Source organism: Prionailurus viverrinus, chromosome C1, assembly GCF_022837055.1.
Source record: "Prionailurus viverrinus isolate Anna chromosome C1, UM_Priviv_1.0, whole genome shotgun sequence".
In the NCBI taxonomy this organism is placed as follows: Eukaryota; Metazoa; Chordata; class Mammalia; order Carnivora; family Felidae; genus Prionailurus; species Prionailurus viverrinus.
Genome location: NC_062568.1, coordinates 69,572,348 through 69,597,599, shown reverse-complemented (window position 1 = coordinate 69,597,599; position 25,252 = coordinate 69,572,348). Strand labels below are relative to the sequence as shown.

The window sequence follows — 25,252 nt, the reverse complement described above, 5'->3', positions numbered from 1 at the left end:
TTTGCACAGAGAAGGAGACCATCAACAAAACAAAAGACAACCCAGTGAATGGGAGAAGACATTTACAAATGATATATATAGTAGGGGTTAATGTCTAAAATATATAAAGAACTTAGCCAACACCAAAACTAACAACAACCCAATTAAAAATGGGCAGAGGACTTCAACTGACATGTTTCCAAAGACATCCAGATACCTAACACACATGAAACGATGCACAACATCACTAATCATCAGTGAAATGAAAATCAAAACTACAGTTAGATAGCACCTGACACGTGTCAGAAGGGCTAGGATCAATAACAAATATTGGCAAGGATGTGGAGAAAAAGGAACCCTTGTGCATTGTTGCTGGGAATTTGTTGGTGCAACCACTGTGGAAAACAGTAGGGAGGTTACCCCCAAAATGAAAAAGATGTCATATGATCCAGTAATTCCACAATTGGGTATTTACCCCAAGAAAATGAAAACACTAATTCAAAAAGATATACACACCCCTATGTTTATTGCAGCATTATCTAGAATAGCCAAGATACAGAAGCAACCTGTGCCCCTCAATAGATGAATGGATAAAGATGTATTATACACACCTCTCCCAGCCCTTCTCTCTGGAAGACTACTAAGCCATAAAAAAAGAATGAGATCTTGCCATTTGTGACAATATAGAGGATTTCATTTATGTGGAAAAAGAGAACGAACAAAAAGCAGAAACAGACCCGTAAACACAGAACTGGTGGCTGTAGCAGGAAAATAGTTGGGAAAGTGGACATAAAGGGATGAAGGCGAGTGGGAGGCACAAGGTTCTAGTTAATGGAATGAATGTCAGGGAGGATGAGTGGTGCTGTATGGTGACAGAAGGTAGCTACACTTGTGGTGAGCATGAAATAATGAAGAAAGTTGTGAAACCCACTATGGTGTAACCCTAAAACTAAAGTAACATTGTCCACTATACTTGAATTAAAAAAAAAAAAAGAGACAAGGCCTCTGAAAGAAGGTACATGAATCTAGTGGTTTCAGACCACAAATAGAAATACGTAGCTAATCCACGACCATCATCAAGATATTCCTGTTGGTTATGAGATGCTTAGGGGGGAAATCACTGCTATGAAATAATTCCCCCCATTGGAAGAATGCAAACAATATGAAATATTCATTTCCTCATTCACTCTGGTCAATGAGCAACCTCAAACTGCCAGACACAGTTGTGTGCTTGATGGCTCTATTATTTACTCTCAGACTGAAGGCACAAAAGAAAATGTAGAGAAAAGACAGTCATTTGGAAAGACAGAAGAATGACAAAAGGATGAACTCTCCCCTTCCCTAAACCAGTATGGAAGTGGTTCATTTCAGCTTACCTTCTACCTCGGCATGGCTTCCAATGCCTTAGAAGCCCTTTTTCCCAGAAAAACTACTCTTCTTTGTGAAAGAAATTGATGTAATTTTACAAATCGAGAAATTTAAAACTTCATCACTTAGAATTAGAAAATGGATTCTTCCCTTTAAAGAGAAGAAACCAAGGAAATCATTTTTCTTACACCATCAAAGGCTTTGACAATGAGGACAGGGGACTACTTGGTCTATTGCCCTCCTCCTCTCTCCATGTCACTTTCTTCTGTTCCTAAATACCTAACAGGTTGTTTGAGAAAAAGAAAAACTGAATTATAACTTTGCTCACAGTGTTCTAATTCCTACAAGCCACCTGAAAATCTTCAATCTCCTTTTCACTGCTCAGAGAAATTAAGTGCAAGAATCCATTTCACAAACCCTATAAAAATATACACTGTTGATGCACAAGGTTAGCCATGATAATAGGAATATGTTAAAGAAATCATATGGATTTTCTTAAACTTCACAGATTTGACTAAGTTAATTTATACCATATTCCATGTTTTCAGTAATGTAAAAATAAATTTCTGGGTGAGATCGCTTAAATCTAAGTTATCCACATTGCACAATTGCATTTGTAAACTATATTATTCAATGGATTAAAGCTTTTCAAGGCAAAACATAAACCACCACTTTCAGAGGATTTGTGACAGCCCATCTCAAAGGCCTTACCTCCCCCTCTTGGGAACATCCCATGAAGCTTTCAAACAAAACTATTTTCTTCTAGTACTAAGACATATCATGCAACTGGACATGTAAGGTCATTTATACTTTTTTTAGGGGCCACATGAATTTATAGGCCATAGTAAGAGATGGGTCCTTTACTGGTCTGTCCATTTCTCTGAAGGAGAATACAGTTAGCCTACTTCATTTTTTTTTTTTAACATTTATTTATTTATTTTCAAAAGACTGAGACTGGGGGAGGGCCAGACAGAGAGGGAGACAAACAAACAATCCAAAGCAGGCTCCAGGCTCTGAGCTGTCAACATAGAGCCCGATGCAGGGCTGGAACCCACCAACTGTGAGATCATGACCTGAGCTGAAGTTGGATGTTTAATCAACTGAGCCACCCAGACGCCCCTTTAAACAAATCTTTTTTTTAACATTTATTCTATTTTTTTTTTTTATCTAGCATAATAGTATAACTGTTTGCATTTGCTTAGCTAGCTATTTGGGATAATTTGCCTGGTTAGCTTGGGAAGGGCTAAGTGGACCTTTTCTATAAAGGCAGAAGAAAAAAGCATAGGTGAATTTTTTAAACACGGGATCTACTGATCCCAAACAACAAACTTCACTATGCAAAGCTGAAGTGTTCCCTCCTGTTTATATTCCCCATACTTTAATCCATTAACTGTCCCATGTTTTAACAAAAAGAATCAAATTTAAAAAGATCATTTAATTGATTATGCCTGGGATTTAGTCACACCTCTCTTTCTTCAACCACTGGTCAATTTTGGATGGTTTCTCCATCTCATTGTGGAGAAGCATGACCAGTGCCAAATAAATCCGGGATTAAACTCTGGCAGTCATGTGGAACTCCTCTGGTCAAAGAAAGCAACCATTTCAATGAATAGAAAGTACATTACGTACCTACCATGTGTAGAACACCATATTAAATGTTGAGGATGATAAAAGTGCAAGACATGCTCTTGACTGTCGAGGAACTCAAAATCTAGTGTAAGATGGGGACAAGCCCTTCTTTCCTTGGATAATGGAAATCTTGTAAAAGCTCAGAGATGTTTTTCACCCACTATCTTTGCCTTTCAGAATATATTTGTACATGCTAGTTCCTAAATTGGCACGCATAGTTTAAGGGATCAAAATGGTTATTGAGTCAGAGGTTGTGCTTGGCACTGGGGATACAAAAATAAAAAAGATGCAGTGCTGGCAATGAGGCCCAGAATAAGGGGAAAGGGAAATACGAGAAATTACAAACTAGCATTAGCAGCAAGAGCATGGAGAAGATGCAGGGAAATGGTACTCAACCAGTCTTAGAGGAAAAAAACAGCTGTGTGGCTTCAGTACCAAATGTAACTGGGTGCCATCAGTAGGCTTTCCAAGAGCTAGGGCTCGGGCAGACCTAGAAATATCAGCAGTTTACAAGGCAGGGAAGAGGATGGGGATGAGAAACATGGCCTAACAGGGGACATTCATGGCGGGGGGTGGTGGTGGCAATGAAGACAAAGGGTTACAAAGGATCCTACCCATTGCAAAGATGGAGAATTCCCTGTGGCTGAAGTCAGGTGCACATAGTGGTAGGGAGAGCAGGAGGTCAAGGGCAGACTAAAATGATGTGTTGTCAAGGTGGGAAGTTATTTACAAGTGCTCCTCATTTCTGGCAGAAATCTGGGAAGTTGGGCAAAAAGTGAACTCTTAAGTCCCTTTACAGATAGCACTCGATGAACAAGTGCCAAATTATGAGCCAGCAGAAGACAGCAAGAAAAGTGACTAAAATTGCAAAGTACTTTGAGTGGCACATGAGTGGTGTGCACAACAAAGGGCACAGGGATGCAGGAGAACAGGAGCATGGGAAACAGTAGTCGAGGAAGGATGAACTGAGCCAGGCCCTGCTTTCCCATGAAAGGTGGCTGGCGTGACTCGAAGGGCAAGAAGGGAATCAGAAATTATTCATAGCCTACTCCCCCACAACCCTTGGCATATGTATCTGATTTACACACTAATTTTTTTCCCCTGCGCATATGCCTATTTGGAACTTTTCTATTCTGTGGTTCAAATATATCTTTACCAACCATTATCCCTACCATTCATTTGTTGCACGGTTCTGAGTAAACCCCTAAATTGCCATGCCTTGGTTCCAACACCTTCACACATCACGAAACTGATACACAGACCAAGAAGAATGTCCTAGACAGTGCTCCAAAAAGCATGAAATGCCACAGTTGCATTTAAACCACCCTCTGGAAAGAAAGCCGCCTTTGTGATCCTCCCCACCAAAGCCTTAGTGTACCATTTTGTTCCCCCTTTGACAGCTGTCTCTGGGACCTACAGGTATCTGTGCTTGGAAGCCTCCCCTGCTAGCCATCCACCATATCGCATCAGCCCCTGCAAAAGCCTTGGGAGAAAAACTGTGGGAAAAGCTCATTATGTCTCCATGGGATCCTGCTCATGGGCCACCACAGTGCTCCTTCACCCATCTGGGTGTCAGCCACACCGCAGTGGCTTGCAGCTTTAGCACCAGGGCACCTTTAGGTTCCCCACGGTGCTTCCTTTTGCCCAGGATACCGATTGTTATCATCATCGAATTTTCTCATTCCCACCTACACGTCTGCCCAGACTAGTACAACTGACTAGCTCCTATTCATCTCGCTTATGACTCAGTTCATGCTTTCTATCTTCCAAGAAGACCTTCCCACCTTGCTACCACAATCCCGGAACAATTCAGCGTCCTCCCTATACTCAATCACCTCCATGTATACCTCAACCATAGTGGCTTAATCTATTAAATATTAAAATCATACATATTTTTTTTTGCTCCACTGCTTCCCAGAGCCTAAAAAAGTACCTCGTGTATTATACACACTGCATACATATTACTTGAGTGAATGTTGATTATATATCCATGGTCCTTTATCCAAAACCCTTGAGGTTAGTTGTGTTTGCAGAATTTGGAATCTTTTACATTTTAAAGATAAGAGGCACACACCATATTTATGTGACACACTAGCAGAGTCGGAGGGATACCCCACATCAAACACATTTCTGTAGTGACATATACAAGTAGTCCCACTTAATGGGATACATAAAGGCTATAAATAGACTCATGTCAATTAAGGTCAAGTCTGCTAAATGAATTCACCCCATAATCCCTAATGGACCTGGCTGTACTCTGAAAAATCTGAAGGTAAGGTGAAGAGACACCATGGGATATTAGAATCATGTAGATTACGTCACAGTCCTCCTTTCCTTTAGAAGAAAACACTGAGGACCACACAGGAAAACTACTTGTCCAAGTTCACAGGTAATTAATGGCAAAGCTAAACTAACATCCAATGCCCTGTTTATATTCTAGAATTCCTCCCAACAAGCCAACAATGACATAATAAAATATGCTTCTCTGCATTAATCTCCTGTCACAGTATGCTCACTTCACTATCTCTCTTCACTGTTCTCCAACTTGGGTAGTCACAACTGAAATCCAGATAACAGGTACAGAGAACCTAGTCCCTTGCACCTGCATCCACATGGACAGCTCCTGTTAACTCCTACAAAAATTCTGAAATCTTTCAAAGACTAGAACTTTAAAACTGAGGCCATTTTAATAAAAATTAGAATGGTTGGCCTTTGGCTTCTGAGAGAACTATAAGCTAATACAGCATTTCCTTTAAGAGTGGCACGTGAGAAAATGGGAAGTGGTTCATGGACAAAACTGATCTTCACAGCCAATAAGTGCTTTCCCTCTAAGATCTGAAATAAGACAAGGATATGCACTCTTGCCTCTTTTACTCAGCATACTACTGAAAAGTCCTAACCATAACAAGAAAAAGAGAAAAAAAAGGCATCCAAAATGGTGAGAAAGTAGTAACATTGTCACTAATTTTAGATGACATACCACTATATATAGAAAGCCCTAGACTCCACCAAAAAAAGCCATCAGAATAAATGAATTCAGTAAAGTTGGATACAGAATTAATACACAGAAATCTGCATTTCTATACACTAATATAAACAAGCTCATTTACCATTGCATCAAAAAGAATAAAATACCTAGGAATAAACTTCCCCAAGGAGATGAAAGACTAGTACTCTGAAAACTCTGTTTTATACACTAACCAAAGGAATTGAAGATGACACAAATGGAAAGATATACCAAAGACTGGAATAATTAATACCGTTAACATGTCTGTACTACCCAAAGCAATCTAGAGATTCAATACAATCCCTGGCAAAATAACGATGGCATTTTTCATAAAACTAGAATAATCCCAAATTCTGTGTGGAACCACAAAACACTCTGAAGAGCCAAAGCAATCATGAGCGCGAAAGATGGAGGTATCACATTCCCAGATTTCAAGACCCACTACAAAGCTGTAATAATGAAAACGGTATGACACCAGTAAAGAACAGACACAGTGATAAATGAAAGAGAATAGACAGCCAGAAAAAACCCACATACTTATATGGTCAGTTGATCAATGACAAAGCAGGCAAGAACATACCATGGGGAAAAGACATTCTCTTTAATAAATGGTGCTGGGAAAACTGGTCCACTTTGTCACACCATACATAAAAATAAACTCAAAATGGATTAAAGATCTAAAAGTGAGACCGGAAACCATAAAACTCCTAGAAGTACCATCAGCAGTAATCTCTTGGGTATCGGCCATAACAACATTTTTCTAGATATGTCTCCTCAGGCAACAAAAACAAAAGGAAAAATAAACCACTGAGATGATTCCAAAATTAAACGCTTTGCACGGTGAAGGAAACCAACAAAATGAAAAGGGAATTCAGTGAATGGGAGAAGATATTTCACATGATACATCCAATAAAGGGTTAATATCCAAAATATAAAGAACTTAGACAATACCAAAAAAAAAAAAAAAACATTGAATAAAAATGGGCAGAAGACCTGAACAGATCTTTTTCCAAGGATATCCAGATGGCTAACAGACACATGAAAAAATGCTCAACATCCCTCACCATCAGGGAAATACAAATCAAAACCACGATGAGGTATCTCCTGACATGTGTCAGAAGGGCTAGTGTCAGAAACACATGAAATAAACAGGTGCTGTGAAGGACGTAGAGCAAAACTCTCGTGCACAGTTGGTAGAAATCTAAATTGGTGCAACCACTGTGGAAACCAGTATGGATGTTCCTCAAAAAAATTTGAAAGAGAAATACCATCCAATTGAGTAATCCCACTACTGGGTACTTACCCCAAGAAAATGAAAATACTAATTCAAAACAATCTATACACACCTATACCTATCGCAGCCTTATTTACAATAGTCAAGATATGCAAGCAATCCACATGTCCGTTGACAGAGGGATGGGTAAAGACTCTATGTATGTGTTTGAAGTATTCCTGTTAGGAACGATAAGTGGGACAACAGACATAGTGGAAATACCTTTTTGATGCTCGGAAAACAGAGTTCACAGAAAGGCATTCTGTGCACATACATAGGTACACAAGGAAATATTACTCGGCTATAAAAAGAATGAGATTTCACCATTTGCAACAAAATGGATGCCTTAGAGGGTACTACGCTATGAAGTGAGTCAGACAGAGACAAATACCAGATGAATTTATCTACTATGGAATCTAAAAAAAACCCAAACGAATGAACAAACAAAAAGCAGAAACAGACCCATAAATACAGGGAACAAATTGATGGGTACTGGAGGGGAAGGGGGTGAGGCAAAATGGGTGAAAAGGAGGTAACAGTTTCTAGTTACACAATAAGTCACAGGAATGGAAAGTACAGCATTGGGAATACAGTCAGTGGTATTGTTATGGTGCTGTATGGTGACAGAGAGTTGCTACAATTATGTGAGCACAACATACAGACTTGACTCACTATGTTGTATACCTGTACCTAATGTAACATTGTGTATCAGCTAGACCTCAAAAGACTAAGTTTGAAAAACTCCAATGAAAAGAGAAAGATTAAAATAATGGTAAAAGTACCATTTCGGTATGGAAAAAAGCATGAAGTAATACGTGTACAAATTAGTATCACCGGAAAGAATGCCTTTCCGTGAACTCTGTTTTCCGAGATTCAAAAAGGTATTTCTAAGATGTGTGTCGTCTCACTTATTCCTAACGGGAGGACTTCAAACATTTTTTGTGCCATGGCCCCCATCAAACATTACTAACAGATAAATGGATGAGGTTGCTGAATTAGAGGTGCCGACAGTGTAGGGGGTTCTGGTCCCCGTGGGCCCCGTCTCCCTGCCGGAGGTTTAAGAGAATCAGTACCTCAGGCATTTCTGTAACCTAACACCGCATACTCACTGGGAAGCCCTGCCTTACCCCACAGCCAAGTACTCCTTTCTGAAACAGGAAGCGGGTTGGAAGAACAGCTCTGTTCCCTGCTAGGTAGAGTATACACGTGGCAGGTCCATGCCTCCTCCTGTACTGCAATCCACAGGCATATGGGACCATACACGTCACTCAAGTCAAGACTGACTCTGTTCTCAGAGATCTGTGTTAGAATTATAAAAGTAACTGCTATCTTGGGGATTCTTATCAACGTAACATAGCAAATGGTTTGTAGGTTACTGTGTAGTGAGGCCCTACTAGCAATATACATTAATGTCACAGTTAGTCGTTCAGAGGAGGGGGACAAAAAGTGTAGGTGAGCTACAGAGCCCTGCTCTAAGCTAGAGCTTAGAGGGCTTAGATCTGGCACAGTGTTAAAACCTAAAGAGAGCAGTTCCACAGAAGGTCCAAATAGTTGGCACTACAGGGGTCTCCTATGAGGTGAAGAATGTATTGTTCACTGAATGCCGGGCTGTTACAAGGTTTAACACACTGTTACTTGAACAGTACCCAATGAAGTTCTGCCTGACTCAGGTTATTTTGTCATGAGGGCATGATTGCCGTCCTCTGGTCTGGATCTCTACACCAGGGACGTGAAATTCTAGGAATCAGTGGGAAAATACCCTTCCTTCCCACTCCACCTCCATATGCCTGTCCCCAGCCACTTATAATTAAAGGCTCAACCAAACAAAACACCTGAAAGAAATTACTCTAATGAATATTCAAAAAATTTCCTAATATGATTATTCCCTTTGTTCAAAACTTAATATACCCTAGTGAGATGAAATCATGAAATATAGTGGATATTAAGTTGCTAAAGAAAATATAAGTTGTCATGGCTTTCATATACAAGTGCACTGTGCTTAGGAACAGAACCCCAAGGATTATTTAGAATAAATTTGTGTTTGACACACGTACTTTGTAAAACCCATTCTAACAAATATTTCCTAGTCTTCACCCCATTAAAAGATGCAGCCCGGCCAGCAAGGATTTTTTTTATGAGATACATTTTAACACTGGAGTCCATCGCAAAATAAAGCCAGTAATGGTGAAACAAGAGTGTGTCCACCCAGCACTCCCATGGGAAGTGAAGAGAAAAACAAATGTAATATCTGAGTGAAGGACTAACATACAGAGAGGTGAGGGAAGGCCAACTGAGGTCCACAAGCACATCATTGTCCTCTGACACTCCTTTTTTTTTTAAATTTTTTTTTTAACGTTTATTTTTGAGACAGAGACAGAGCATGAACGGGGGAGGGTCAGAGAGAGGGAGACACAGAATCCGAAACAGGCTCCAGGCTCTGAGCTGTCAGCACAGAGCCCGACATGGGGCTCGAACTCACAGACTGCGAGATCATGACCTGAGCTGAAGTCGGCCGCTTAACCGACTGAGCCACCCAGGCGCCCCCTGACACTCATTTTCAGTGGAACAGTACATACCCATGGCCCCATCACCGAACACTCACTACATGCCGGAGACACACAGATGCTTTACATACATTGTCTCAGTTCATCATCAGAGCTTTTTAAAGTGAATATTATCACCACCAATATTTTTTGGATGATGAAACTGATGTAAGTGATCAAGTCGGAGAGTATGATTTCACAGCCTGAAATGTTAAGGATGATGTCGCACCGCCTTGGGAGGGCCCAAGGGCAGTGGCACACAAAGGGCACCACTCGATAGCTTCTAGGAGCAGTGCTCTGGCCCCAAGGAAAGCCACAGCAAGGGAAGACAGAAACGTGTCACAACAAGATGTTCAGCACCCAAACACAATAAAGGAACAGTATCTATCCTATCTTCGGAATGTGTCTGCCTCTCCAATCTGGGTATAGTGCCTTTTCAAAATTGCTAGTGTATTGACGATAGTGAAGTGTGCCTGTCACCTAAATGACAAACTTATATGACATTAAATCTCAATGAAAACTGTTAAAATATGTAACAGTAGACTGTGAGCTGCATGGAGGTGAACAGAGGCTCATTCTGCCCAGAAGACACTACAAAAATATGCTGGAGGATGGGTGATGGAGATGATCTTATTTGGTTTTGAAATCCATGAGCAGGTGATCACAGTACGAGAACAACACAACTATGGGGTTTCTGCATACAGAGATACGAACAAGGCAGAACACTGAAAGCTGATGCTCCAGGGAAAGGGCTTCTATCCTGGAGAGGTAACACACTACTGGGGGATGCTTCGAAGGGGCTACTAAAGGTCTTCTATCAGACCAAAGCTAAATGGCACAAGTTAACAGTGATGATGTACCCATTTACCTATGCAACCCCCCTGTAAGGTGCTGTCCTCACACCACACTGAACTCAGGTAACCAGACACAAATGTATCCGCAGAACTATCAAAAGAAGAATACTGCCAGAATACTCTCAGAGAAGTAGCAAAAAATCTAGAAAGGCCAGGGTCTATATACAAGACTCTTAAAGAAATGAACCCCTCTTAAGCATGCAAGAGAGAGCAAGGATCAGAAACAAGTCATGGGTATCCTGCTGGGACAGACTGTCCACATTCTGGAGGCAGTCTATTTCCCGGCCCGGGAAGACTGACTGATTCCATGTTCACATGAGATCTCAAGACGCCCCTGACCCAACAGTAATGTGGGGATCACCTGCAGCCCTGTTGGAAAGGCAAGCTCTCTGTCCAACCCTAGACCTCCTAAATCAGAAACTCTGGGGCGGGGCAGGGAGGGCTCAGCATTCTGTGTTTCTAGACAAATCTGACACACACTCATTTTAAAGAACTACTGATCCAGGCCAACCCCTGCCTTACATTGATACAGAAAATTCACACAGGACAGATGAGAAAACCATTTTCCTTCCTACCAATTCCAAATTCAGTGTCAATCTAAACATAAGAAGTAAATTCCAAAAGACACTACTGAGAAGTTTTCAGATGTGCAAATGGACTTAATTCTCATTTCCTGTACAGAAACAGCATGAAGCTTATTATTAGCAGCAAATAAATGTAACATTCCAATGAAAATACAAAATGCAACATATTTTTATACTCATGGTTCACTTGAGGATCATACTGCTCCAGGAGAACTATCTGGTCATCAATTTTTATCATGGGCTCGGAAACTCAAAGGATGCATAATTATAATGACCTTCCTAAGATAAGATATTCATATATTTAAATGAGGTACGTTTTATATGCAATAATTTCAAAAATATATATTCTTTTAATGACAGCTCCTAAAGCTGGCAAGAACGTGAAATAGGTACATCACACCCTGGGGTAAGTGAGATATTGTAAATTAGTACAACTCTTATGAAAAGCAATTTGGCATATGTATCAAGCCATAAAAACCTCCATACTCTGACCTATTAGGTCTACTTGTTTTCGGATTAAGAATTAATTCCCCAAGTGAAAAAGTTGTATGAACTAGTATGCCCCAGGTAGAGGAGACGGGATGTCTAAAATATGAAAGTGGCCACCAAAATATCACGTGACCACTTAAAACCAGACTAACGTTAAAGGCACACTCAAATGAAAAAAGATGATACAGAACTGTATATATACTATGATTACAATGGAGTCAGAAACACACATGTGGGTGCACAGAGAAGGGGAAAGGCATATAGATGTTCGAACTAAGGGCAGATTTTCTCTCATTTTTCTGTTTTGGTGTAGTAATAACTAAAATATTAATAATAAACCTGAAAGTGTTCAATCCCACATGCAAACCTCCTCTGAGTTCAGATAAGGTGATTTCCATGTGTGCATGAGTGCGTGCACATGTGAACACTCATGGGAAAAGGGGGACTAAAATGAGACGGGAAAATATCAAATTAGTCACTGCCAAGGGACACTGATTTAAAATGAGACACAACATACCCTTACCTCCTCCAAAATCTCAAACCACAACACAGAAGAGAAGCTCGACTCACCAGAATTTTAGGAACTTGAGAACCACCTAAATGATGACGTAAGAGGAAATCAATCAAAAAAACCCACCAAAATAGTCTTTCTCTCCTCATGACTTTTTTCCCCAAAATAATGTTAAACAGATGATGCAAACTACCATTTGTTGAGCTAAATTTTAAACTGATGATTCTAATTTCAAATGGACTCCTATTCAGCTTCTAAGAGCCACTTGGGTTTATGCCTGTGACACAGGGAACACGTTTGCAACAAGAATTCTTACAAAGCCCAAACCCCACGTCTCTGCCAAGTTCGGCTTTCGTCATGCAGGCTTGCTTGGTGCTGCTCCAGCACACCCACTGCCGGACTGCCACCGTCCTAGCCTCGGGATATTCGTTTCTGCTTAATTTGGGGCAGGTTCCCTGTTGCATGGTTCATTATGATGCCAATCCGTCTCTAAGTTGTTTGATAAAATAAACTAATTACAATTAGATTTTCAGTTCCAAGATGCTCAAAGATCATTGGTGAGGGGGTAGGCAAATGAAGCCGATGTGCAATTCCAGGCAAAGTTCAGAACTTCATAAATCAGCAAAACAATCTCCCTGTTGCAGATAATTCTCAAGGCACTTGAATGGCACAAAATGCAAGTCAGTAAGCTCCCAATGATTGAGAAACAATTACCAAGAAAATGTTCATGGCTCCATCAGAACAAAGAAAAGAAAAAACTAAAAGAACTGTCCAGTTACGATGCATGTATGTTTATGTTTAATCTGAAACATTGCTTTTAACAAATTCCCTAAGGGTATCAAAGCCAGACAGGCTTTGCTGTTAGAGAAAAAAAAGAAAAAAGGAAAAGTGGCAGCTTCAGCAGCTACCGTGAAGGCATGCCAGTTTTAATTATTGCACATGAAAGCTATGTTAAATTACCCCGATTCAACTTTCCTCAAAGAACTTCCTATTCTCTGGTTATGTTGTTCAGGAAAATTATGATTGCCCCAAGAATCTCAGTCCTTGAGAGTTCACACATTATTTAATACTTCAAATCCAGGATTCCAGCAAGTGCTAGGAGGGGAAAGTATCTTTTGAAAATGAGTATTAATCTAAATATATGCCATTTTCCTGTTTTTCTGCAACAATTTCAGACATGTCCTCTGAAATAAGACTTCCAGTTCAGAAGAAGAAGTTTATTTAGGTGAGTCAAGAGAGCTCGCTATAATAACCACTTTGTGGGTAGCTGGGGCGTGTGCAATTTGGAACAGTATACTTAGTTCTTTCAGAATACAGTGTACTTCTAGTAAAGTTCAACAACGTACTTGTGGCTAATGGGGACACACGAAAGACAAGAGTAAGTAAGACTTCACTGTATGAGTCACAGGTTAAAAATGATTGACCTATGCTTCTCTCACTGCTACGACAACACCATTTCAGAAAACGTACTTCTAAGAGGCCCAGCATTAACCACCTGTTCAGGACTTCCTGAATTCAAACCTCATTAATTAAGAAGGTATAGACAGCTTCTCACAAAGAAGTGAATTCTGAGTGTGCAACCTGAGCGTTATTTTCTCAATAATCCAACTTTAGGAAGTAAAAATATCTAACATAGCAGGATTCACACTTCAATTTACTCGAGCATTCTTTCATGTTAAACCTCACTTGTGAGAAGAGAAGAGGAGGAGGGAGGATGGGAAGAAAGGGAGACTAGGAAGATGGAGAAAGGAAAGAATGAAATATGGACCAATGAAAAGAAAAGCTGAAGAACAGTCTTTTCCAGAAATATTCTTTTTTTTTTTTAAGAGACAGGAAGCATTTATTGGGGGCTTATACTTGAGGCACTGGGGAGGCAGCGCTAGGAGCAGATGTCCCAGCCCAAAATATTCTTCTTTTTCAACCATCACTTCCTCTTGTGTAGCTAAAATATAATGCCATTACATTCCACCTACTAGCCATAAATCAAATATAGATGCTGATAGCCTGATGTATGATTCAAGGAATAAGTATGAATCATGGTGCATTGTGGACTTAAATATTTCCTTTGCCCTTTTAAAGATCGTAGAATCAAGACCACTTGGAAAAGGACATTACTACATGAGATCAGATACTTACCATTGCTCACCATACGTCTGGCCACCTCCCACAAGACAAGTCCAAAGGCCCAAATATCAACTCTCTTGTAAGAATCAAAACAATCCACCTGAATGGTTTCATCTAGAACTTCAGGGGCCATGTAGCGTTTGGTGCCCACACGGGGGTTGTTCCCCACATCGAGCTGATTGGTACTCTGGGAATGCATGACTGCCAGGCCTAAAGGGAAGAAGACAACAGGGCAGGTCAGTTCACTATCTTTCTCACAGAGGGTTGCTGAAGGCCTTTCAAACCAACCCCAATCAGAAGCGCCCTCTCATGGTAATCGTGGTCACTGCTGCACTACATCCAGAGCAATCTGGAATACTGTTGTGATGACACCTGTCACCAACAGAAAAAAGAACTAATGCCAGAAACATTCTGACGCTATTAAGTTAACACATGAACCCCTGAGACAAAAAGAATTGGGGGAATAATAAACTGAAGCACCGAAGCACTGTGAGGCCAGTGTTTGAAGTCCACAGGAAAACAGGCTCACATGTTAAGTGGGAATCTCCAAGTGTCTTACCAGAAGGAAATTAAGTTCTCCTGCTCCGCCACAGCTCCCAACTGTGTGCAAACACAAATTTCCAACAGTGTGAGGCAGCGAATCTGTGGTAACGTATCACTACTTAAAGGGCAGACTCCATCCCTTGAGAAAGAGATGCTCATTTGAGACTTAGCAACACTGACCAAGCCCACAGGCTTTTCTCTAAAGTCATGCGTACAGACAGCATTAAACTGCCCTCAATTCAAAGCACAGCTCTCCTGTTAAATGGGTTTGAAGCCCTTTCTTAAACCATCCCTCATTTCAGAATTCCTCAATCAGAGTGACCTGGCATTCCACACAGACCAGGAGGGTTAGGCAGATACATGCATGATTCATTGTGAGGATGGAATTACTTTTTGATATCCATGCTGACCAACTGAAAATAATTCCTTTAACACACAATGAAAAGTGCCACATTGGAACAAGCAGCCTGTGTAAACCCTTGCAACCCAAGGATCCTTTGGGGATCCCTCAGGCCATCTAGGAACACTTCTGCTCCTGCTCTGTGGCTCGGAGTGTGTGGGATGATGACTCCTTATGCCACAGGGATGGCACCTGTTATCTCACCCTGAAAAATTACTAGAGACATCAGCGATTGCATTCACTAAATCAGACCGGTTCCTCTTTCCCTGCCTTTTATAATCAACCCCAAGATTCTGTGGCCACTGTCTCCCAAAACATATATACCTCTTTACTGTTTCCAGAACCAACGAGTCAAAATAACAGAATATAAAAAGGAGCAGTTTAAATAGATCATGGCAGTACTAACTGTGGTGGTTTAAAAATATGTCCTCAAGTTCTTTGAGACTTCTCCTTTCAAGAGGTGAAGTTCAACTCCCTCTGCCTTGAGGGTAGGCTGTGCTATCAAACAGAACCTGGCAGAAATGAGTGTATATCTTCAAAGTTAGGACATATAAGGCATCATGGCTTCCTCTCTGCTCGCTATCAGTTCTCTTGTGTTATGAGGCCACTCACACAACCCTGTGGAGAGGTCCCCGTGACAAGGAACTGAGGCCTCCCACCAATAGTCATGTGAGTGGAGCCATCCTGGAAGTTCCTCCAGCCCTCATCAAGCCTTCACGTGCCTGGAGCTCTAATTGACAGCTTGACTGGAACCCCCACCAGATCCTGAGCCAGAACCGTAGAGCTAAGTCATTCCAAGATTGCTGACCCTCAGATGACTATGTGAGATAACAAATTTGTTATTTTATGCTGCTAAGTTTAATAGATATCACACTACTTAAAGAGACAAAATATCCAAATGCAATGTGTGAACCTTGGCTGAATTCTTGTTTGAAAAAACCAGAAAAATCTGAAAATGGACATTAAATAATATTATTGAATTATCAATAATTTTAGGTTTGATAAAATGATCATGCAGATATATTTTGGTATTTTTAAGAGATGCATTTTGAAAAAAAATTTTTTTAAATTAAAAAAAAAGAGATGCATTTTGAAATATTTAGAAGTGTTGTGATGTCTGCAACTTATTTTCAAATGTATCAGCAAAGATACACGTTTAGCTACATATAGATAAAGCAAATATGGCAATACTTTAACAACTGCTGAATCTCAGTGCTGTGGGTATGAATGATCTTTATACTTACTATTCCCTCAGCCTTTCTGTATGTTTGAATTTTTTATAATAAAAAGTTAGAAAAATAAATACAATACTGAAATTTTTGCAGTTTCAATAATAGAACATGATTTCTAATGAGTGATCCTTAATTTCTGGGTATAAAGTGAAAAATTAAACAAATGATGATCTTACAGGATGAGCTATCTTCTGTTCAAAGGATCTACTCCCTGAATAATAAACACCTTAACACAGATTTTTCTACAAATCCGTGTATCTAACTGGAAGGCTACAGGCCAAAAGAAAGACAGATGAATCACGAATTATTTGGACTTATGGAAAAACACCTCTGACTCCCTATCAAGTCCCATAACCAAAGCCAACAGCCTCCTCAATTTTCCATCTCCCCTAGACCACTGGACTATAACAGCAACCACCCTCTGAATGCTTATCATTTGCAACGCAAGTATTGTAACTTCTGAATCTTGTAAGAATCATGTGAGGTAGGCATAAGTGACTTTTAGTAACATGAGTAATAGTTGAACGCAGCGTTATGAACATTTGAAACAGTACAGAAGTACAGTGCACAGTGTCAAACGCTAAAGTGTTCCTTGCTAAGCCTTTACCCTAACATCGAAAATAAGTGGTCGTGTACTCCGGGCAGGTAAATAGATTAAAACACCCGCACAGATATACGGGGTGAATAACTGGGAAAATCAGGATTCCAGCCCAGATCACCCTGCTCCAAAAGCCATGGCATTGCCATGAAAGTCCAGTACACCACAACTACAACTGCCCACAAAAAGCTTTAGAGCCATGCCCTTTCAATGCTATCCTTAGTAGCTGTCTTCTCACACTTGCAAAACATTGTAAAATAATTCTCAGCATGAATGCAAACACTGTAAAGAAATACAAAATAAATGAATTTTCCTGACATGTCGAGTCTTTTGTGTTTAAAAACAAGAATAAATTCTATCATTTATATCATAGAGCTAATACTGTCTAAACCTTTATCAGCCTACAAGTATGGGAATACTAGGGACAATAACTACAGGTATATGGAAGAAAATAATATAAACCATTTTTTAATCAAATAGAGTGAGGACTCTCAATAGTCCACTGACATGAATAACCAATATTACAATTCAGTTCCCATTAGCATAATTACTCAGCCAATATCCAAGGAGTCTAAGTTGAAGATGGTTTTATATACAATGTCGCTATAAATGAAAACAGTCTTATTTATAATGCAATTAAAGCTCACACTGAGCAGTATCCTAACACCACAGGAATGAGGTATCCCAGCAGGGCAAATTGTGAACTGGGTTAGGTTTTCTCTTTCTTCATTGATAATTTTGCCATGGTTACAGAAAAAAACAACTTTAGAAACATTTTCAAGATGAACTCATTCCCTAGGTTATTTAATTGTGTACCTACTTTGTGTAAAGGTTTGGGAAATGAGAATGCTACACACTATTGGTTGCCTCTGAGGGTGGGCTGGGGCAGCGACGCACTGCATGAGCATGAAGTGACTTTCCAAAGTAATGCGAAGGTCTAACTTTCGATAGACATTTGGATTTTACAGCACTTGTCAAAACTCTGAGAATGTATTACTTAACGTTTGTTCATTTCACATGAAATTGAAATTTCACCTGGAAAGAAAAAAGTAAACACACAGTAGTCACTCTGGTGAATGACACAGTGGTATACATGCTCGAGTCTTTACAAGAAAGGGCTCTTTTGTGTGCAGTTTACTTAAAGCATCAAAGATTAAGATGGATTGATGAGAGGGGATGGATGATGTGTGGCAAAGCTTAAGAACAGTAAAATGTTGATGGCAGGATCTAGGCGGTGGGATACAGCTATTCACTATGAAGTTCTTTTGATTTGTCTGCATGCTTGACATATTTCATAACGAAAGGTTGCGGGGGGGGGGGGGGGGGCGGGTGGTGGTGGATGCAACCTAGCTAAAGGATGGACTGCAACAGAAGTAAAAATGGTAATTAAGAAATATTTTTAAAAATTTACCCAAATCTGCTATGCAACACTGTCCATTCTTCTTAACCAGGATGTTTTTGCTCTTTAAATCTCGATGAGCTATGGCTGGTTTCCCTTGGGTCCCAAATATCTCTATGTGCAAATGTGCGAGACCACTAGCTATAGACAGCACTATTCGCAGGCAGCTAACTGTATCCAGAGTAGTAAGCTGAAGATAGTCATACAACGATCCCATTTCGTGATAATGTGTAATTAACCATAACTGGGTACTGGAGTGTCTTGATGTCATGTCTGAAGCAATAAAACCTGGAAAGAGCAAGAACAAAATTAGCAGACATGTAAGAATTTCACATTATAACTTTCGGTACACAGAAATAGAAACCTATGAGATAGATACCACCTACAACAAAAAATCATTAAACTTCCATGAAAGGAGGTTTACAGAGGCATCAACAGAAAAATGCAATACTTATTCCATAACAAGGTACTGCTAATGAATAGGAAATTTCCATATTCATTTCCATGACAAATAATCCTTTAAAATATTATACATTGCATTAAGATAGGAATAATATCTTCGTGTTTACCCATAATGATAGCATCAAACTCTTTATCATGCTCATATTCCAAGCACAGATTATTCATCGACCACCCAGAAAGAATAAAAAAACATAGTATCTAGGGGCACCTGGGTGGCTCCATCGGTTAAGCGACAGACTCTTGATCTTGGCTTAGGTCATGCTCTCACAATTTGTGTCAGCGCTCTGTGCCGACAGTGTGGTGACTGCTTGGGATTCTCTCTCCCCTCTCTCTCTGCCCTTCCCCCATTCACACTCTTGCTTGCTCTCAAAATAAGTAACCTTAAAAAACATTTAAACATTAAAAAAAACCATATAGTATCTAGACACCTATGTTCTCATATTGACTCTGCCTGTGATTTGCTGTGTAATACTGGGCCACTCGTTTAGGTTCTCTGGATTCTCCCTACTCAGATGAAAGATAAAGGGATAAATTTATATTAAATGACTGACTACTCATCAAATAAAAAAGAAACCAAATATAATAAGCACCTATGATGCTCTTTGTCAATCACACAAGGAAACTAAGATAATAGTGTCTGTTGGCTAGAGAAGAAGACAGATATAAAAAGGAAAAATTACAATATAATGTAATGAATATAATGAAAAGTACTGTTACATCTGTAAAGGGCAACATGAGTCCCAAATAGGGACTGCTAATAATTCAGACCAGATGTTACAACAGGCTTCCACCAAGAAGTGATAACTGAAGTGGTCTTTTCAAGACCACTTTTCAAGACTTCTTTTCAAGAAGTGAGATTTGACAGAGGTCGATAAAGTGGTAGGAAGAGATTTTTCTAGACATTCTGAGGGGACCCTTGAGCAAAGTGAATGACCTCTAGAACTTTCTAACCTATGGAATAAATTGTGATGTGCAGGCTTGCCTTTTCTGCTAGAGGTATTTTCCATGCACTCACTCTCACATGCTCTCTCTCTCCATATATATGTGTGTATATGTGTGTATATATATATATATATATACACACACACACACACAACCTTTTTATATACACACATATACATATTTTATATATGCACATGTAAATATTTATACACACACACACACACACACACACACACACACACAATACCCCGCTAATGTCCACTACAGGCAGTGACATTTGGAACTTATAAATAAAAGAATATTAAAAACAAAAGAAAAGATGTGGCTTCAGGAAGGATTAAATGACTTGTGAAAGGATGTAGAAAAACACAAATACGTGGAACATGCCTCACACTTGCATAGTGCTTGATATAAAATTCGTGTCACTTTCACATGTATTTTCTCATGGGATTTTTCTCAATACACTAGTAACACAGATATCATTACAGTCAGTTTATAAATAATGAAACTGCTGCTAGGAGATGCCAAATTACACATCCATTAAGTAGCTGCCGACCCCAAGTCTGGTGCTAGCCATCTGGGTACACCGTTGCTTACACAGAAAACTCTGGGAACAAAGAAATGTCCCCTATTTGATCGTCATCATCAGCAACAGAAGCAGCTAGTAAATAATGGGACTAACAAGGTGCCAGGTGCAGTTCTACACGGTCTGCACATAATCCTCCAAAAACGACAGAAAGGAGGCAAAGGACATCATTGATGTTAAGGCCAGTAATGGTCCCAGTAGCCTGGCTCTAGAACCCCTACTCTTACCCATGATGCCATCCTGCCCCCAAACAAGCTCCTTTCTACTCAGAGAAAGACAATTTGACACTTGTATCCATTGGACATCTGCAAAGTAAAGGAAGTAATGTTTCCACACCGTGATACCCTACCTCCTTCTCCACTTCCCTCTGAGCTGGTTCCCCCAGGCAGCCTCACTCCTGCGCACTTTCCCCTCTCCAGTCTGTGTCACCCCATAGCCATTTCTCCTGGAGCCCTTCACAGGCCATAATATGTGTACTTACCTATTAGTCATTCTTACTAAAGAAAATGTTTCTGCTTTATCCTTTTAAACCAAATGATACTGTTAATCATGTTCAAAAATAAATATCCTAAACTATAAGCACCACTGAAAAGAAATTAAATTACTGTTTGTGTATTTATATAGCCTCTACTGATTTCTCTGCTTAAGGGAGAAAGAACAGTCTCTGACTGACTGATATGAGAGAGAGAGAGAGAGAGAGAGAGAGAGAGAGAGAGAGAGAAGGAAAGAAAGTTTATTTATTCACTTACCTTCCCCTAAGCCCCTTAGGTTTTAGAGAAGGATTTTGTTTGTCCCGTTAATTATGCTCTAGACCTTCCAGGAAAATGACTTTTAAATAGGCAGGATTTCTTTTTAACTGTTTATCTCCCAAGTGTGAATTATAGAACTACATTTGTTTGAGAGTGCTAGAGCATTTTTATGGAACTTTTGCAATTTCAGTCAAAGCTCTCTACTGTTAGGGAAGATTGAACAGGTACCTGGGCGGAACGCAGGCACAGCCATTGGATGTGTTCATTAACAGGGAGAAAAAGTGATTAGAACAAAAGCCTCTTAGGGGTGCCTGGGTGGCTCAGTCAGTTAAGGGGTGCCTAGGTGGCTCAGTCACCTGACTTCAGCTCAGGTGATGATCTTGCGGTCCGTGAGCTGGAGCCCTGCACTGGGCTCTGTGCTGAGAGCTCAGAGCCTGGAGCCTGCTTCAGATTCTTGTGTCTCCCTCTCTCTCCACCCCTCTCCTGCTCACACTTTCTCTCTCTCTCTCTCTCTCTCTCTCTCTCTCTCTCTCTCTCTCAAAAATAAACAAATATTTACAAAAAAATTTTTTAAAAAGAACAAAAACCTCTTATTTAACAGCTAAAGTCATCCTCCCAGCCTCCTCAAAAATGAAAATAAAACCCAAAATATCATGTTAGGTCACCAGTGGCCTCTGTGAGCCTCTCCTTGGTGACCCGCCCAGGAACCAGGAGCTGGGTAGCTATGACAGCTGAGGAGTGAGGCCACTACACTGTGGGGCACGTGCTGCAGAGTGTTGGGCCCCAGAGCTGGATGGCTGGGTACCAACCGGCTCCACCATTCCCGAGCTGGGTGATCTCACACAAGTCATGTAAGATCTCCACCTTGGTTTCCTCATTTGTAAGATAAGGATAACGTCATCATCAATCTCAAAGGGGTACTGTGAGAATAGAAGAGTAATTATAGGTACAGTGCTTCATATGATGCCCAACACAGGAAGTATCGAGAATAGCTGGTTAGTACTACATTTTAGAATAGCTCAGTATTCAATTAAAGCCACAACAATTCTGTAATGTACTATCTTTTGCGGGTGGCTTCCTTTACTTCCACTTTGGTCTCAAGACATTCTGATTAAGTGGTTAGGCAGTACCACTTAGGAGTATGAGGCAGTTCTAGAGATGGAGGGTGGCGATGGTTGTACACGGAGAATGTACTTAATGTCACTGAACTTCCTGCTTAATAGGATTAAAAAAGTAAACTTCACATTTTACTATTTTTTTTTTTTTTTTAAAGAGTGTAAGATGAGACTTTGGAGTAAAATTCTCACATTGACTCAACTCCCTTGGTCTTAGTAATGAGGAAAAGAACGCTCAGCAACATATAACTTTGGCCAAAAGTCACACAGTGGGGTTGTTAGTGGTGCTGAGAGTAGAAACCAGCTTCTCATGTTCCTGACCACCGTTCCTGCCACCACATACCACAGCCTCCCATTACCCACTTGTCTGTTGACTTCTACACCAGACAGAGCAGAAGGAACAGCTGAAAGCCACACGAGTCATTTGAAAGATATTGTTGGAGGGGGATAAACAATGAGGGTGCGGAGTTTTATATGTATGCATATATGTGTAAATGTTTGTAATTTTTTTACTCTGAGGGGCTAGAGTTAGCAATACTCAAGGGTGAACGGAAATCATGATCTGATAGCCAATACAACATGCTCCTTTGATAGAAAAGGAAATGATCACAGAAAACCTTAAAGTCTCTATATCCAGAAAACTGGTACAGCAAGGGAAAGAAGTTGAACCAAGTTTAGCCAAAAAAGAAAAAAAAGAAAAAAGAAAAAAAAAGAAAAAGCGATGCATTTTTAAATGAGCTTTTCTCAACTAAAAGAACTACACAGTAAAATCAGTTCATACAGCTGCAATTATGATGATGTTATTAGAAGGATCTCATGAACACAGAATTTCCTTGGATCATTTGGTAATAAGAAATGAACAGTGTTTTGCAACTATGTGGTCACTTCTCTCATGTGAATCATTATTGCAAAAGTGACTTTCAGATTTCTCTTATGATTAAATCTAATTTACAACAAACATTTACTGAGCACCTACCATGTGCTGGGTACTGTCCTTGGTTCTGAGTATGAAAGTAAAAACAATGGAAATGATTCTTGTTCTCGGTATACAATGGAATGGTATCACAGTTCATTTAACTCAAAAGCACTGAAAAAGTGATGATTTGCATAGCCCCGCAATATCTAGAGCGTTTTGCTCGATGAACCTGTGAGCCCATGAGAATAAGAAGGGGTGCCTAAACATGCCCTTCCGCTAATGAATCTCAGAGCCCACATACGTACTTATTAAGAGTATGTGCACCTGCCCATTAACAGAATTCCACCCCTGAAAGACGAGTACTCCTTATACATCGCGGCTTCTAACATAACTGACGCTTTATCTGTTACTCAACCTGTCTGTCCCAGTGTCAGAGGAACAATTGGGACATTTAAGGATAGTTTTGACTGTGGATGAATTTTCACCTCATACTCTTCACTGTAGAATCACAGAAGCAGTTCCCCAAGCTCGCTACCACATAGAGTACAGAACTGTGATTTAGAGACAGACTGCCAAGCGTGACTCTCAGCTCTACTCTCTAACCTGATGGGTGCCGGAAACCTCTATACCTTGGTTAGCTCATCCGTTAAAACTAGCAAAACAAGAGTATCCACCCTCTTATGACTGTGGTGAAGATTACGCGAGAAAATGCACATTAAGCGTGTACAGCAGTGTAAGTAGTAACTAGTGTAACTGGTGTTGACTAGTCATTGCTGTTACACACATGCATCAAACTATGACACAAGGTAGTATGTGAGCAGGGCCACAGCACAGTTACAAAGCGAGGGCGTGCAGAAAAGCACAAGTAAGTCCTCTGGGATAAACTGAAAGGGAATTGGGCGATTTTGATGGAAGGAGGAGTCGGCGGAGTGTGGGGTGGGCTCATGGGTGATCAAGACCACCGAACGAAGGTACGGACACTTGAATGTTCGTGGCAATCCCAAGTAATGGCAAATATCAGAAGTGGCTGCCTTCTGGGGATATTTGTAGAGGAAGGCTGAGACTCCTTGGGACCCCAACAAATAAGGAGTCTGGGTTGGCAAGCCCAGAAGGCACAAATGTGGCAGGCCATGCAGGAGTCATCAAAGACTCCATGAGAAGCATAGCAGGGGAGCAAGATGGACTGGAAACGGGAGACCAACAGCAATGACGCAAGTGAGCACGACTGGGTGACAGTGAGAGCCCAGCAGGTAAGGTAAGGGGAGAAGACAGCAGCAGAAATACACAATTCTAAGATGGAACACACAACCATCCTGTCAAAGCAAAACTGTAGACAACTGTCAAACCATTATTTGCGGACAACCTGACTCGGATTTAATACGAAATTGGCAGCGATGGAATAGAAATAAATTCTAGTAATGGCCTTCCTATAAGCCACATCTCACCCAATAGCCACGAGGTGTCCAACACTATCCTATAGATAGTGTTTCTATATAAACTATATTTCTATATAAACTTTATATCCATCAATAAAGCACTCTGAGCAGCATTCCCCATACATGTATTAGTATAAACACATTTAGAGAAACTTTCCAAAGACACAGAAGTCAATGGGAACAAGGAATATTCTCACCCCTTATACTTCCAAAGCAGTATTTCAATGGGCTCCTCACATATTTCACAAATGGTTCTAAGCCTTCGTTTCCAAATTAAAATGGATGCTAAATCCCTCTGTAAATCTGGGCTTTAAAAACCATGCCTAGTTTGAGGGAACGTGCATTTAATTATGATGTCCCTGGGAGCTGTGAATCTCTAGGAAATCGTCCAAAGAGCTTTCTTAGTTTGATTCAATAAATATTCAAAAAGGGTGCGGTAAGTAGAACAACGGATGAAGCCTTGAAGTGAACAATATGGGGTAAATTTTTGTTGCTTAAATAACAACCTACAGA

The 25,252-nt window shown here is 40.3% G+C and overlaps 1 protein-coding gene across 2 annotated transcripts in view; it reads right to left on the bottom strand.

Annotated features, from left to right (window-relative positions):
- Positions 1-25,252, bottom strand: part of ACVR1 (activin A receptor type 1) — a 141,475-nt gene that overhangs the window by 14,039 nt on the left and 102,184 nt on the right. For both annotated transcript variants that reach the window (XM_047872586.1, XM_047872587.1), the window contains exons 8-9: positions 18,546-18,821; positions 14,374-14,571 (exon numbers count right to left, since the gene is read on the bottom strand). In XM_047872586.1, the coding sequence (XP_047728542.1) occupies positions 14,374-14,571; positions 18,546-18,821 (474 nt within the window). The remainder of the gene's footprint in view (positions 1-14,373; positions 14,572-18,545; positions 18,822-25,252) is intronic.